This window comes from Garra rufa, chromosome 24, assembly GCF_049309525.1.
Source record: "Garra rufa chromosome 24, GarRuf1.0, whole genome shotgun sequence".
Classification (NCBI taxonomy): domain Eukaryota; kingdom Metazoa; phylum Chordata; class Actinopteri; order Cypriniformes; family Cyprinidae; genus Garra; species Garra rufa.
Genome location: NC_133384.1, coordinates 39,051,837 through 39,067,846, shown reverse-complemented (window position 1 = coordinate 39,067,846; position 16,010 = coordinate 39,051,837). Strand labels below are relative to the sequence as shown.

Genomic DNA, 16,010 nt, shown 5'->3' with positions numbered 1-16,010 from the left:
CCACTAAATATATTAGTAATATATTACATTCATACTGCTATATTAATATTATTAATATATTAGCAATATATAAATTAATTAAATGATGTACATATTAATATTTACTTATTATTTACAAAGATCTATTGACTTATTATTGAAAGTATTATATGGGGGAAAAAATATTTCTGTCATTTAAGCATTGAAAATGTTTACTTTTAATAGCCGGATTTTTTTTTTTTTTGCTTATATATATATATATATATATATATATATATAGAGAGAGAGAGAGAGAGAGAGAGAGAGAGAGAGAGAGAGAGAGAAATTGAGCAAATATCCATTGTTAAAATAAAATAAATTATTAAAATTAAAAAATATATTTAAAAAATTATTAATATTATTGTAGAATTTTTTACAAGAAAATACTATTTTATTATGTTTGCTTGCTGTTTTTTGGAATGATCTCCCTGGACCGTAAAACCAGTCATAAGGGTATTTTTTTTATTGATATTAATGCATCATCTGAATAAATAAGCATTCTATTGATGTATGGTTTGTTATCTGAGGGTGCAAAAAAATCTAAATATTGAGAAAATCACCTTTAAAGTTGTCTAAATGAAGTTCTTAGCAATGCATATTACTAATCATGGTAAATAATGTACATTTTGATAGTGAGATTTTTTTATATTCTATTCACTTTTTGTTAAAAGTATCATTATATCAGTAAAGAAATGAAAATAGCTTTAATGTGTGTAATGCATGATTAAAATGCATCTGAAAGGAAGCTCTGAATGATGTGTGATGTGAATCTGTGTGTGGGTGCGGATGCTGAGATTGAGGGCCGCAGAAGGAGCCGGAGCGGCTGGGCGCTATGAAAGCAGGACGCTGCAGGGTTCAGCCGCTCTCAAAGGAGAAACCGCAGTCAGAAATGCTGCTGCGAGGCCACAAAACAATTCCTGCGTGTTGGGTTTTTGTTCAGTTCTGCTGGCCTTCCGGCCGACGCGCTCCTCAAATGGTATGGAAATAAAGAGTGGGATTATCCTGAGAAAAGACAGGAGCGCTTGCCCAAATCTGCTTAACCCCTCGCTCCCGGGAGTGACTGAATTTACTTGACAAACAAAACAACTGTAGATATTGATATTTAAAGATATTGAATAAAAAATCTAAAAATCTGCAAATGGGGTCAGAAAAATCTTCATTTAGTAAAAAAGTGAAAGTGAAAATTTAAAGGGAAAACAAAATTATTGTATGGCTTCATTTGCAGAATTTTTATTTCTTGTTTTAAGCAAAATGTCAATTCATTTTATTACATGTTGCAGAAAATAAGATATATTATAAATATATTAGTAATATCTTATAAATATTGTCTTACAATCTTATTAAAAAATGAGTGTTAATGTTAAATAATGTAGTTAAATAATGTTAACCATTATAACAAACTGATTTTAACACGTGTAACCACTAAAAAAAAAGCCAAAAAATACAAAAAATAAAATAAAATAAACAAAGTTTACATTAAAAAACTAAAATGACTAAAATTACAAAAAATATTTATATAATATTCTTTAGAAATATTTTATGCATTTTGAACAAGTGTATCCACTAAAATAAAGCCAACAAATACTAAAATAAAATAGTAGATGTAAAGTTAGAAATATTGCTTTGGCTGAAATATGTTTACATTAAAACACTAAAATTACTGAAATTACCAAAAATATGATTAGAAATTAAATATGCTTTAGAAATATTTACGTTTTAACAAGTGTAACCACTAAAATAAAGCCAAAAATACTAAAAATAAATAAATAAATGAAATGAAATAAAATAAAATAGTAGATGAAAAGTTAGAAATATTGCCGTGGCTGAAATATATTTACATTAAAACACCAAAATTACAAAAAATATGATTAAAATTAAATATGCTTTAGAAATATTTTTAATGATTTGTTTATAATGAATAATGTTGTTAACTAATGTTAACCATTAGAACAAACTCAACAAGTGTAACCACTAAAATAAAGCCAAAAAATACAAAAAAATAAATAAATAAATAAATAAATAAATAAATAAAATTAAAAAAATCAATTATTAAATGAAATGAAATTAAATTAAATTGTAGATGAAAATTTAGAAATATTGCCTTGGCTGAAATAGGTTTACATTAAAACACTAAAATGAAAAAAAAAATACTAAGATAAAAATAAAATTAAATAGTAGATGAAAAATTTGAAATATTGCCTTGACTGAAATATATTTACATTAAAACACTAAAATTACTAACTACAAAAAATAAATAGAAACAAAAAATAATTTGAAGTTATAAAAAAAAAACATAAATTAATAAAAACTTTATTTATAAACTATAAAGACAGATGCTAATTCAGAATATTAAAAATTACAACACTGCAAAAAATGCTTTTCTTACTTAGATTTTTTGTCTTGTTTCCAGCCAAAATATCAAAAAATTCTTGAAACAGGAAGGATTTTCTAGACAAGTAAAAATTTGTGTCTTGTTTTTAGTAAAAACAAGTCAAAATTAGGCGAGTTTTTGCTTAAAACAAGCAAAATAATCTGCCAATGGGGTAAGAAAAATAATCTAGTTGTCTGCTTGAAATAAGATTTTTTTTCTTACCCCATTGGCAGATTATTTTGCTTGTTTTAAGCAAAAACTCACCTAATTTTGACTTGTTTTTACTAAAAACAAGACACAAATTTTTACTTGTCTAGAAAATCCTTCCTGATTCAAGATTTTTTAGATATTTTGGCTGGAAACAAGACAAAAAATCTAAGTAAGAAAAGCATTTTTTTTAATTTGCATTCAGCATGCCAAGACTATGGTACTGTGGTATAGCAAAATCTCTATAATCATCATCTCTCGACTTTAATATCTCTGAGAGCTGTTTAGACTAAACATCTGGTTGAGGTTTGAAGGAGCCACTTGTTGAGGCTGTGTGCCGTTGTTTGAGCTCAAACATATCTGGGATCTCAGAGGTTGAGCGTGCAGATGTTCCCATTGTGTTGTGTGATTTGTGGCCGCACCACACCGCATGCTTGAGCAGATGAGAAATGATCTCTCGTCCAATCATTCAATCCAATCCGGGGAACAGATGGTCCGATCTCGCTCACAAGAGCACAGTTTCACTCTGGAGCACGTCTGATGTGGATAATAGTATCTTCTTATTTACAGACACGCTCCAGACCCGCAGCAGCGTCAGTCGTACTCGTGTCATTAGAGAGGTTCGTTGCGTTTGTTCGCGTCCAAATGAGCGAAACGCTCTTAGCGATGGCACTACAGACCAGCTGCTGTGATGACTCTGAATGAGAGACACGTGGATCAAAACATACAGATCAAACCCTCAACAAAGTTCTGGTGGTTTCATGAAAATAATTACTAGCAGTGACGGTTTTTGAGTTTGAAAAACTTGTTTCTCATAGGCAACAATGGACAGCAACAGGTCTTTTGCTGAAGGATTCACAAAACGTTTTGCTATTTTCTTCTTATTTTCAAACTTGAGAATAAAGTTAATCCCAAAAACATTTTTTCCCCCTTATGACTGTTTTAAAAACAAACCTTGAGAAGAAGTTAAATAATAAAAATCTTAATAAATAGTCTCTTTTGCTCACCAAGCCTGCATTTATTTGATCAAAAATACTGTAAAATACAGTAATATTGTGAAATGTTATTACAATTTAAAAGATCTGCTTTCTATTTGAATACATTTTAAAGTGTAATTTATTTATTTGATGCAAGACTTACTCGTCTTCATATTCAGATATTACTCTCAGAGCCACATTGAGATCCAGTTATCTCTAAGTATGAATGACATAGGGCCTTGAAAATGAGGAAGCTTGAGGAAAAGTTTATTAAGAAGCAAAATCTTAAAGGATATTAAGATATCTTTATTACTTCTTGAGTTAGACTCATTCAAACTTTGAAAAAAGTGTTTTTTTTTCACATTTTTGGACATTTCCCAATTGACATATAACGCAACAAAGACTGTTGAAGTTAAAAGGTTTTACTAATAGAACTACCAATCTCTGTGTAAAACCAAAATAATGATGCTGCAGTCTTCCTAAAGTAATTTTTTAAAAACAAACCTTGAGAAGCATTTTAGGAATTTTCTTAAAAAATCTTCATAAATAGTCTCTTTTGCTCACCAAGGCTGCATTTATTTAATCAAAAATACTGTAAAATACAGTAATATTGTGAAATGTTATTACAATTTAAAAGATCTGCTTTCTATTTGAATACATTTTAAAGTGTAATTTATTTATTTGATGCAAGACTTACTCGTCTTCATATTCAGATATTACTCTCAGAGCCACATTGAGATCCAGTTATCTCTAAGTATGAATGACATAGGGCCTTGAAAATGAGGAAGCTTGAAGAAAAGTTTATTAAGAAGCAAAATCTTAAAGGATATTAAGATATCTTTATTACTTCTTGAGTTAGACTCATTCAAACTTTGAAAAAAGTGTTTTTTTTTCACATTTTTGGACATTTCCCAATTGACATATAACGCAACAAAGACTGTTGAAGTTAAAAGGTTTTACTAATAGAACTACCAATCTCTGTGTAAAACCAAAATAATGATGCTGCAGTCTTCCTAAAGTAATTTTTTAAAAACAAACCTTGAGAAGCATTTTAGGAATTTTCTTAAAAAATCTTCATAAATAGTCTCTTTTGCTCACCAAGGCTGCATTTATTTAATCAAAAATACTGTAAAAGACAGTAATATTGTGAAATGTTATTACAATTTAAAAGATCTGCTTTCTATTTGAATACATTTTAAAGTGTAATTTATTTATTTGATGCAAGACTTACTCGTCTTCATATTCAGATATTACTCTCAGAGCCACATTGAGATCCAGTTATCTCTAAGTATGAATGACATAGGGCCTTGAAAATGAGGAAGCTTGAAGAAAAGTTTATTAAGAAGCAAAATCTTAAAGGATATTAAGATATCTTTATTACTTCTTGAGTTAGACTCATTCAAACTTTGAAAAAAGTGTTTTTTTTTTCACATTTTTGGACATTTCCCAATTGACATATAACGCAACAAAGACTGTTGAATTTAAAAGGTTTTACTAATAGAACTACCAATCTCTGTGTAAAACCAAAATAATGATGCTGCAGTCTTCCTAAAGTAATTTTTTTAAAAACAAACCTTGAGAAGCATTTTAGGAATTTTATTAAAAAATCTTCATAAATAGTCTCTTTTGCTCACCAAGGCTGCATTTATTTGATCAAAAATACTGTAAAATACAGTAATATTGTGAAATGTCATTACAATTTAAAAGATCTGCTTTCTATTTGAATACATTTTAAAGTGTAATTTATTTATTTAATGCAAGACTTACTCGTCTTCATATTCAGATATTACTCTCAGAGCCACATTGAGATCCAGTTATCTCTAAGTATGAATGACATAGGGCCTTGAAAATGAGGAAGCTTGAAGAAAAGTTTATTAAGAAGCAAAATCTTAAAGGAAATTAAGATATCTTTATTACTTCTTGAGTTAGACTCATTCAAACTTTGAAAAAAGTGCTTTTTTCACATTTTTGGACATTTCCCAATTGACATATAACGCAACAAAGACTGTTGAATTTAAAAGGTTTTACTAATAGAACTACCAATCTTTGTGTAAAACCAAAATAATGATGCTGCAGTCTTCCTAAAGTAATTTTTTAAAAACAAACCTTGAGAAGCATTTTAGGAATTTTATTAAAAAATCTTCATAGTCTCTTTTGCTCACCAAGGCTGCATTTATTTAATCAAAAATACTGTAAAATACAGTAATATTGTGAAATGTTATTACAATTTAAAAGAACTGCTTTCTATTTGAATACATTTTAAAGTGTAATTTATTTATTTGATGCAAGACTTGCTCGTCTTCATATTCAGATATTACTCTCAGAGCCACATTGAGATCCAGTTATCTCTAAGTATGAATGACATAGGGCCTTGAAAATGAGGAAGCTTGAAGAAAAGTTTATTAAGAAGCAAAATCTTAAAGGATATTAAGATATCTTTATTACTTCTTGAGTTAGACTCATTCAAACTTTGAAAAAAGTGCTTTTTTCACATTTTTGGACATTTCCCAATTGACATATAACGCAACAAAGACTGTTGAATTTAAAAGGTTTTACTAATAGAACTACCAATCTCTGTGTAAAACCAAAATAATGATGCTGCAGTCTTCCTAAAGTAATTTTTTAAAAACAAACCTTGAGAAGCATTTTAGGAATTTTATTAAAAAATCTTCATAATTAGTCTCTTTTGCTCACCAAGGCTGCATTTATTTGATCAAAAATACTGTAAAATACAGTAATATTGTGAAATGTTATTACAATTTAAAAGAACTGCTTTCTATTTGAATAAATGTTAAAGCGTAATTTATTCATTTGATGCAAAGCTGATTTTTTTTGCAGACTTACTAGTCTTCATATTCTGATATTACACTCAGAGCCACATCGAGATCCAATTATCTCTAAGTATGAATGACATAGGGTCTTGAAAATGAGGACGCTTGAAGAAAAGTTTATTAAGAAGCAAAATCTTAAAGGATATTAAGATATCTTTATTACTTCTTGAGTTAGACGCATTCACACTTTGAAAAAAGAACTCAAAAAGTGCTTTTTTCCCATTTTTGGGCTGTCATCATTGGCGTACAATGCAACAAAAAATGCTAAACATATTTTACTAATAGACCTACCAATCTCTGTGTAAAACCAAAATAATGCTGCTGCAATTTTCCTAAAGTTACTTTATTTTGGCTCCAAATGTCAGGTGAAAATGTCAAATTTACTATTGGAGCCACATTGAGATCCCAATAACTCTGAATATGAATCATATAGAGTGCTAAAAATGTGCATACTAAAAGGAAAGTTTGGCACGAACCAAAATCTAAAAAGGTTTTAAGATATCTTAAATAATTCTGGAGTTACAGGCATGCAAACTTTGGAAAAGGACCCCCACCCCATTTTAGAACTACACTATTGACATGCAGTGCAACAAAGATTGCTAAAGTCAACAGATTTGACTAAAATACCTAACAGACTTTGTGTAAAAACAATATAGTGATGCTGCTATCTTTTTAAAGTCATTTTTCTGCCCTTGCAATTTGGTTCCAGATGCCAGGTGGAAATCTCATATCTACTCTTGGAGCCACATTGAGATCCAAAACCAAAAATCTGAACCAAAATCTGAAAGGATATTAAGATATCTTTTATACTTCTTGAGTTACAGGCATGCAAACTTTGGAAAAAGAACACGAAAAGTGTTTTTTTTTTATTTTTCAACGATCACCATTGGTGTACAATGCAACAAAGACTGCTAAAGTCAACAGATTATATTATTATTATATTATTATAACTGAGAATGCTGAAACTTAGCGCAATAACACGTTGCTCTTTCCTTACCAGCTGTGAAGTAACCACTTGGACAGGAGGCTCAGGATGAGAAGATGGCAGCCATACTGTTTCCACCGGGTCCTGACAGTCTACACCGGTTCACTCGTGAGTCCCTGGCTGGAATCGAGCAGCGGATCGCCGAGGAGGAGGCCCGCAATGCCAAGGAGTACCAGGAGGACCTGGGCGACGTGGAGCAGCCCAAGTCACGGGCCGACCTGGAGGCCGGAAAGCAGCTCCCGCGAATCTTTGGAGACATTCCGCCTGGACTGGTGGGCGTCCCTCTGGAGGACATCGATCCGTTTTACTTCCAGAACAGGAGAGTGAGTGATCGTCACCACTAGAGCAATCTTGTAGAAGACACAGCTTGTTTTTAAACAATGCAGTACTCTTTATATGCACATTGGGTAAAATATTCTTGGCTTTATTTGGTCAGTGAGCTTGTCAAGATGCATTCTGCGATTGCATTTTCTGCTTTAGGCAAAAACAAGGCAGCATAATGTACTTTTAGGAACATCTTTGCAATAATTAGATTAGTTGTGTTCTTCAGTGGTTCGTTCGTTCATTTGTACCTGCAGACTCACAGAGATCAGAAACATCCTCTGCATGTATGTATGCTGTACCATGAGCGGAAAGGTTTAAATATTAGTAAAAAAACAAAAGCAAACAATGAGCGTCAGTAAAGGGCAGCTGATGTGTTTGCGCTGAATCAGAGCGCTGCAGGAATAGCAGACAGATGAATAGCATGAGTCAGTGAGCCGCTGTTAATGCCACCGCTGCTGCGCTTGCTTTCACAAGCACACAAATCTCCATTTCTATGGATTTCAGCGAAAAGTTTGGACTCGAAACTCTTCAAATGGCATTTTCCGTGGGGAAATGTGCGCTGTTTAGACGTTTCTAAGCCGTTGGCTAATGCTAAGAAAGATGAATTGACACTTAACAGGACTCCTGCCCAAAAGTTTGGCCTCGTCCTTTGAAATTTTTGCAAGCCGACACTCATTTTGAGAAAATGAAGTGTCTTAAACCCTGTTCGGACGGGATTAGTTTAGCATCCGGAGAGCGTGACCTTACATAACCAGACAATAAACACCCCGTCAATAAAATCGCAGGCGTCGGTAATAATTTCATAACGTTAGTAATTGTAAGCCAATCTCGGCTCATAACATTGCTCAGGTTTGACTTTAGTGTCGTGTGTCGTTCGTGGACTCCTTCAGCAGTCCTCGTGAGAAATGATCACTATGTTTCCACGTGGCTGTCACACTTCTCTGGTTCGTCAGTGTATTAAGTGTGCATGTTGACACCGTCGAGCTCTGCGAGTGATAAAGGACGTTCGGGAGAAGAGAAGTGTTCCATTGTAGTTCACTGACTCAATATAAACCTGCTGTCATTAACTCACTATTACATTGCTGTATGGTAGACTCAGGAAAAAAAGGTACAAAAGCTGTCACTGGCGTGGTATCATTTCAAAAGGTACACATATCAGTAGCTTAAAAGTACATACAGTTGAAAACTTTTAGAATTTAATTAATTTACCTTGAATTTTAATGTAATATTTAAATGACATTGAAGACGCTGATGCTAAAAATTCAGCTTTGATCACAGAAATAAATTACATTTTAATATATATTCACATCGAAAACAGCTTTTTAAAATAATAATAATATTTAATAATTTTGGAAAATGTTATGGGGTTTTATATTTATTTTTTTAAATAATAATTTAAATGAAACTGAAGACTGGAGTAATAATGCTGAAAATTCAGGTTTGATCAAGGAAATAAATTACATTTTAATATATATTCACATCGAAAACAGCTTTTTAAAATAATAATAATATTTAATAATTTTGGAAAATGTCATGGGGTTTTATATTTATTTTTTTAAATAATAATTTAAATGAAACTGAAGACTAGAGTAATGCTGCTGAAAATTCAGATTTGATCACAGAAATAAATTACATTTTTAAATATATTCACATAGAAAACAGCTTTTTAAAATCATAAAAACATTTAATAATTTTGCAAAATTGTATAAGTTTTTATATATTTTTTGAAATTAGTTTAAATGACACTGAAGACTAGAGTAACGATGCTGAAAATTCAGCTTTGATCACAGAAATAAATTAAATTTTAATATATATTCACATCGAAAACAGCTTTTTAAAATAATAATAATATTTAATAATTTTGTAAAATGTTATGGGGTTTTATATATATATTTTTAAATTAATTAATTAATTTAAATGACACTGAAGAAAGGAGTAACGATGCTGAAAATTCAGGTTTGATCGCAGGAATAAATTACATTTATTATTCACATAGAAAACAGCTTTTTAAAATCCTAATAATATTTAATAATTTTGCAAAATTGTATGAGTTTTTACATATTTTTTTTAATTAATTAATTTAAATGACACTGAAGACTAGAGTAATGCTGCTGAAAATTCAGCTTTGATCAAATAAATAAATTACATTTTAATATGTATTCCCATAGAAAACAGCTTTTTAAAATCATAATAATATTTAATAATTTTGTAAAATGTTATGGGGTTTTATATATATATTTTTAAATTAATTAATTAATTTAAATGACACTGAAGAAAGGAGTAACGATGCTGAAAATTCAGGTTTGATCGCAGGAATAAATTACATTTATTATTCACATAGAAAACAGCTTTTTAAAATCCTAATAATATTTAATAATTCTGCAAAATTGTATGAGTTTTTACATATTTTTTGAAATTAATTAATTTAAATGACACTGAAGACTAGAGTAATGCTGCTGAAAATTCAGTTTTGATCACAGAAATAAATTACGTTTTTAAATATATTCACATAGAAAACAGCTTTTTAAAATCATAATAATATTTAATAATTTTGCAAAATTGTATGATTTTTTATATATTTTTTGAAATTAGTTTAAATGACACTGAAGACTAGAGTAACGATGCTGAAAATTCAGCTTTGATCACATGACTAAATTACATTTTAATATATATTCACATCGAAAACAGCTTTTTAAAATCATAAAAACATGTAATAATTTTGCAAAATTGTATGAGTTTTTATATATTTTTTGAAATTAGTTTAAATGACACTGAAGACTAGAGTAACGATGCTGAAAATTCAGCTTTGATCACATGACTAAATTATATTTTAATATATATTCACATCGAAAACAGCTTTTTAAAATCATAATAATATTTAATAATTTAGTAAAGTTGTATGGGTTTTTATATTTATTTTTTGAAATAATAATTTAAATGACACTGAAGACTGGAGTAATAATGCTGAAAATTCAGCTTTGATCAAGGAAATAAATTACATTTTAATATATATTCCCATAGAAAACAGCTTTTTAAAATCATAATAATATTTAATAATTTTGGAAAATGTTATGGGGTTTTATATTTATTTTTTTAAATTAATTAATTAACTGAAATGACATCGAAGACTGAAGTAATGATGCTGAAAATTCAGCTTTGATCACAGAAATAAATTACGTTTTAACATATATTCACATAGAAAACAACTTTTTAAAATCATAAAAAAATTTTTATACATTTTGTAAAATGTTATGGTTTTTATATGTATTTTTTAAATTAGTTTAAATGACTCTGAAGACTGGAGTAATGATGCTGAAATTCATCTTTGATCACAAGAATAAATTATATTTTATTCTATATTTACATCGAAAACAGCTTTTTAAAATCATAATAATATTTCATAATTTTGTATATTTTTGTGGGGTTTTATATTTATTTTTAAAATTAATTAATTTGAATGAGACTGGAGTAATGATGCTGAAAATTCATCTTTGATCACAAGAATAAATTACATTTTAATATATATTCCCATGGAAAACAGCTTTTTAAAATCATAATAATATTTAATAATTTTGTAAAATGTTATGGGGTTTTATATTTATTTTTTAAATTAATTCATTTAAATGACTGAAGACTGGAGTAATGATGCTGAAAATTCAGCTTTGATCACAGAAATAAATTACGTTTTAACATATATTCACATAGAAAACAACTTTTTAAAATCATAATAAAATTTTATACATTTTGTAAAATGTTATGGTTTTTATATGTATTTCTTAAATTAATTTAAATGACTCTGAAGACTGGAGCAATGATGCTGAAATTCATCTTTGATCACAAGAATAAATTACATTTTATTCTATATTTACATCGAAAACAGCTTTTTAAAATCATTATAATATTTCATAATTTTGTATACTTTTGTGGGGTTTATATTTATTTTTAAAATTAATTAATTTGAATGAGACTGGAGTAATGATGCTGAAAATTCATCTTTGATCACAAGAATAAATTACATTTTATTATATATTTACATCGAAAACAGCTTTTTAAAATCATAATAATATTTAATAATTTTGTAAAATTGTATGGGTTTTTATATATTTTTTTTTTATGTATATAATTTTTTTTTATTTCTAATCAGTTGAGTTCAGATTTTGTTCTTCATATCAGTGCAGTCCATTCGATAATTTTACTGAATATTACTCATCTTTTAACCCAGTCAGCATCAATACAACTAGTGCGCTTTATTGCAAGTCTCTAAATTTATATGTTAGCTTTGAGTGACTGAAATTTAGGTCGTTCTCTTCAAACCTTCCTTTTAGCCTTAGGCCTCAAATCTGATTCAAACCCTGGCGAATCTGCTCGATAACTCCTTTAGTGTTTTGAGCATAGATGATGACAGACGTTTCACTTTTGTCCAAACTATTGCTTATGTATTTACTTCTCGAATCCCATTGTCGGAAGCCACAGCGAGGGCAGCGTTTGGGTTGGATTTCCCTCTGCCCTCTCCAGATCCGCTCATGTGGACCTGCAGTTGGCAGATGATATCCCAGAGGAAATGTGAGGAAAGTGGAAACAAACACAGGCAAACTTGACCTAGATGTTATGTAAGAATAGAGAACATAAGGGCAGAGAAAGCCAGCTATTTGCAGGGGTTACAAAGGCCACGAGACACAGTTCCGACTGTAGCGAAGATGCAGCGCAATGAAAGGCTTGTGCGCGGTAAAATATGCTGACCCTGATGCCGCCCGCCTGCGATTATTCTTTGCGCCGTGACTCCTCGCATTATTTATGCGATGGGGAGATGGGGTAAATCGAGCTCTGCGAGGGGGCCATGAATCCTGGGCAACCGTGAGGCGTGTTTGTGGCGTTCGGGGAGAGAAACGCTCCCGCTAGAGTCCACCATGGCGACAGACCAGAGTCCCTGGAGAGCGCCGATCCTCCCGCTGAGCCCCGTCGTAATGTGTTGTTTGCACTCTCGAGCATCGCTTCCTGCTTTATCATTATAATTACAGTTTGTTTGAACAATGTAGTTATACACTCTTTATCACAAAAAAGGTGCTTTTTTTGAAAGAAGTCAATGGTGCTGTTCAGCAAGGATGCATTGGAATGATCAAAAGTGTTACATTTGTAACAAATAATAAATAAAATGAAATCAATAAATAATACAAATTAGATTTTTAAGTAAATACCTCCATTGAAAATGGTATTTTATGAAATATTATTACAATGCAAAACTGTTTTCTATTTGAATACATTTTTAATATTTAATTATTTATATTATATATATATATTTATATAATATTATATAAAATATAATTTATTCCTGTGATCAAAGCAGAATTTTTTAGCAGTTGTCAGTGTTACATGATCCTTTAGAACATATTTATACATTTTGATATTATTTTATTATTTTATTTTGATAAAATTCAGCTCTTTGACTGAAAATAAAACTATAACCATAATAATCTAAAAAAAACTTTAATTTTATTTTATATTATTTTATTTTTATGTTATTTCAGCTCTACACCCATAAAATAAAATTAAAAAAACTTTAACTGTTATTATATATATATATATATATATATATATATATATATATATATATATATATTTATACAACAGTTCGTTCTGGTTCTCAAATCTGATTGGTTGAGAACTGTGAGATATTCTACTGGTATCGCTACAGGAACGCCCTTTCACAATTTTGTATCACTCCGCGTGTTCTAGCCGGGACCGTTTTTTTCTGAGTGTCATGGCGGACATCCAAATCCCGTATTATTTTATAAATATTGCTCTTTTTGTGTCACGGAATGTAGTTTTAAGAGGTTTTCAGGCGAGAATGTACTTGTTTATAGTTCAAATATGCAGTTTGTTAATAAAGATAACATCTGTTTGAAAATTTGCTTCGTCGTTTTCGGACGTGCGAGAGCCATAATAGTCAGGGGGCGTTCTGCACTCATCAATCCGCTCAGAGCGTTCTCACCACGGCCAGATCTTCAGGAATTTACCGCTGGCTCTGATGTTTCTGTAGTGGTTACACATGACATGTAATTCATTATGGGTAAATCTAACGGGCAGTCTTTGATCTCAATAATCTATTATTTGTTTCAGAGAAGAAGATAGTTCATGTAGCATGATTGTTGTTGTTGTTTATTAAATATTACTACTCAATAAATAAAAATGTATATAAACTATATTTTAAATAATTTATTTAATAATAGTATTTAGTATTGAGAAACGTGCGTGTATTTGTGGTGATTTTAGTTAACGTTACATTGTTCCGCCTTTAGATGGCTACAAGAGACCGTTTTTTGAGTGAGCAGTTAATAGTGACTTTAGGACTTTTAAAATGAAAAGGGAAGTTATTTTTAGCTTCAACAACAGCTTGCTACAGCGAATAAATGCACTGAGCAGCAAAATCACCCTTAATAGATGAACGGATATTAACGCTTTCTTCCGTAAACATTCAAACTAAAGTCATATCATCGTGAATATGAATAATGAATGCTCTATCAGATGCAGGTACGTTAATGACTCGTTCAGTCCATCTCTCTGTGATAATACTCATACATGATACAGTTTTAATACATTAATACAAAAGGCTTTCAATGAAGCTTGATAAAACTGGATTTTCCAAAAGATGGGCAAAAATCTTACACTAAACGATGTGAAATTATCCATGGTTGTAGTTTTATTTTCAGTCAAAGAGCTGAAATAGCTGAATTTGCAAAAAAAAAAAACTTAAATAAAAAACTTCAATAACATTTTTTAAATTTTATTTTATTTTTTATAAAATTCAGCTTTTTGCCAATTCACCTATTTCAGCTCTTTGACCAAAAAATACAACCATATAAAAAAACTTCACCTGAAATAAAAAACCTTTTTATTTTATTTATTTATTTATTTATTTTTTATAAAATTCAGCTTTTTGCCAATTCACCAATTTCAGCTCTTTGACTGAAAATAAAAATACAACCGTAAATTAAAAAAAAAAAACTTAAACTGAAATAAGAAACCTTTTTATTTTATTTAAATATTTTTTTATATATAAAATCCAGCTTTTTGCCAATTCAGCTATTTCAGCGTTTTGACTGAAAATAAAAATACTCCCTTAAAAAAATATAATGTAACAAGATTTTGAATTCAAATAAGTGCTGCTTTTGAACAAACTATTCATCACAGAATCCTGAGAAGTCAAATGTATCAAACTGTATCAAATGTGTTCTAAAGAGTCATGTGACACTGGCTGCTAAAAATGCAGCTTTGATCACATATATTTAAAATGTATTCAAAAAGAAAAGTTATTTTGCATTGTAATAATATTTTATAAAATTACAATTTTGAATGGATTTATTTACTTTTAATTTTTTTTATTATTTATTGATTTTATTCTATTGATTATTTTATTATTTATTAGTAATTTATAGATTTATTAATTTTCTCATTTTATTTAATCATTACGGTTTATTTTAAATCTAGTTTTTATTTATTTATGTATCCTTTTTTTATATAAATGCAGATGAGCATAAAATAAATTTTGCAAAATCTTTTAAATGGTAGTTTAGCTATAAAAGTCAACTAATTTCACATTTTATATTCTTATAAAATGTGTTGCAACTATTCTTTTCCAGATCCGGACATCATATTATCATCATTTGTGAAACAGGAGCATATTGTGCATGTCGTTCAATAAACCATTTACAGAAATTCCTCCTGCTCGTGTTTCAGAAATGTTTGAGGTTCATATGGTGTTTGATATTAAATGTCACGGGTGAGTTTTCGTTGCGCTAACTAACCTTTCTCTTCTTTCTCAACAGACTTTTATAGTACTGAACAAAGGGAAGGCCATCTTCCGGTTTAGTGCCACGTCTGCACTCTATATTTTTAGCCCTTTTCATCCTGTTAGAAGAGCATCAATAAGGATTTTAGTACACTCATATCCTTTCTGCCGCTGCTGAAGGTGACATGCTGAATTCTGCACTGATTGGGAATGGCCCTTTATATGTGAATATAACTGGATTTCTGAGGCTTTGTTGGGAGATGCTGTGCATTTCTAAAGTCTAGAGCCTAAACTTTCAACACTAGCTCAGAAAAACACAAATAATCTCACCTGTTTCTTGTAGACAGCAATGAGAATAAATGGAGAGCAAATGGAGAAAGTCTGCAACCAAAGTCAGATATTTCTCAGATTATTTGAACAATTTAATTAACATAATTATAAACATAGTTTGTAACATATCCTAAACAGACTTTCTGGGTTTCAAAAAAAAAAAAAAGGCAAAAAATGATTG

At 29.9% G+C, this 16,010-nt stretch overlaps 1 protein-coding gene across 1 annotated transcript; it reads left to right on the top strand.

The window, feature by feature from the left end:
* The first annotated feature begins 7,445 nt into the window (after positions 1 to 7,445).
* LOC141300393 (sodium channel protein type 2 subunit alpha-like) lies at positions 7,446 to 15,677 on the top strand. Its single transcript, XM_073830664.1, has 2 exons — positions 7,446 to 7,712; positions 15,537 to 15,677. The coding sequence occupies exons 1-2, from the start codon at positions 7,446 to 7,448 to the stop codon at positions 15,675 to 15,677; spliced, it is 408 nt and encodes a 135-aa protein (XP_073686765.1).
* Positions 15,678 to 16,010: the final 333 nt, after the last annotated feature.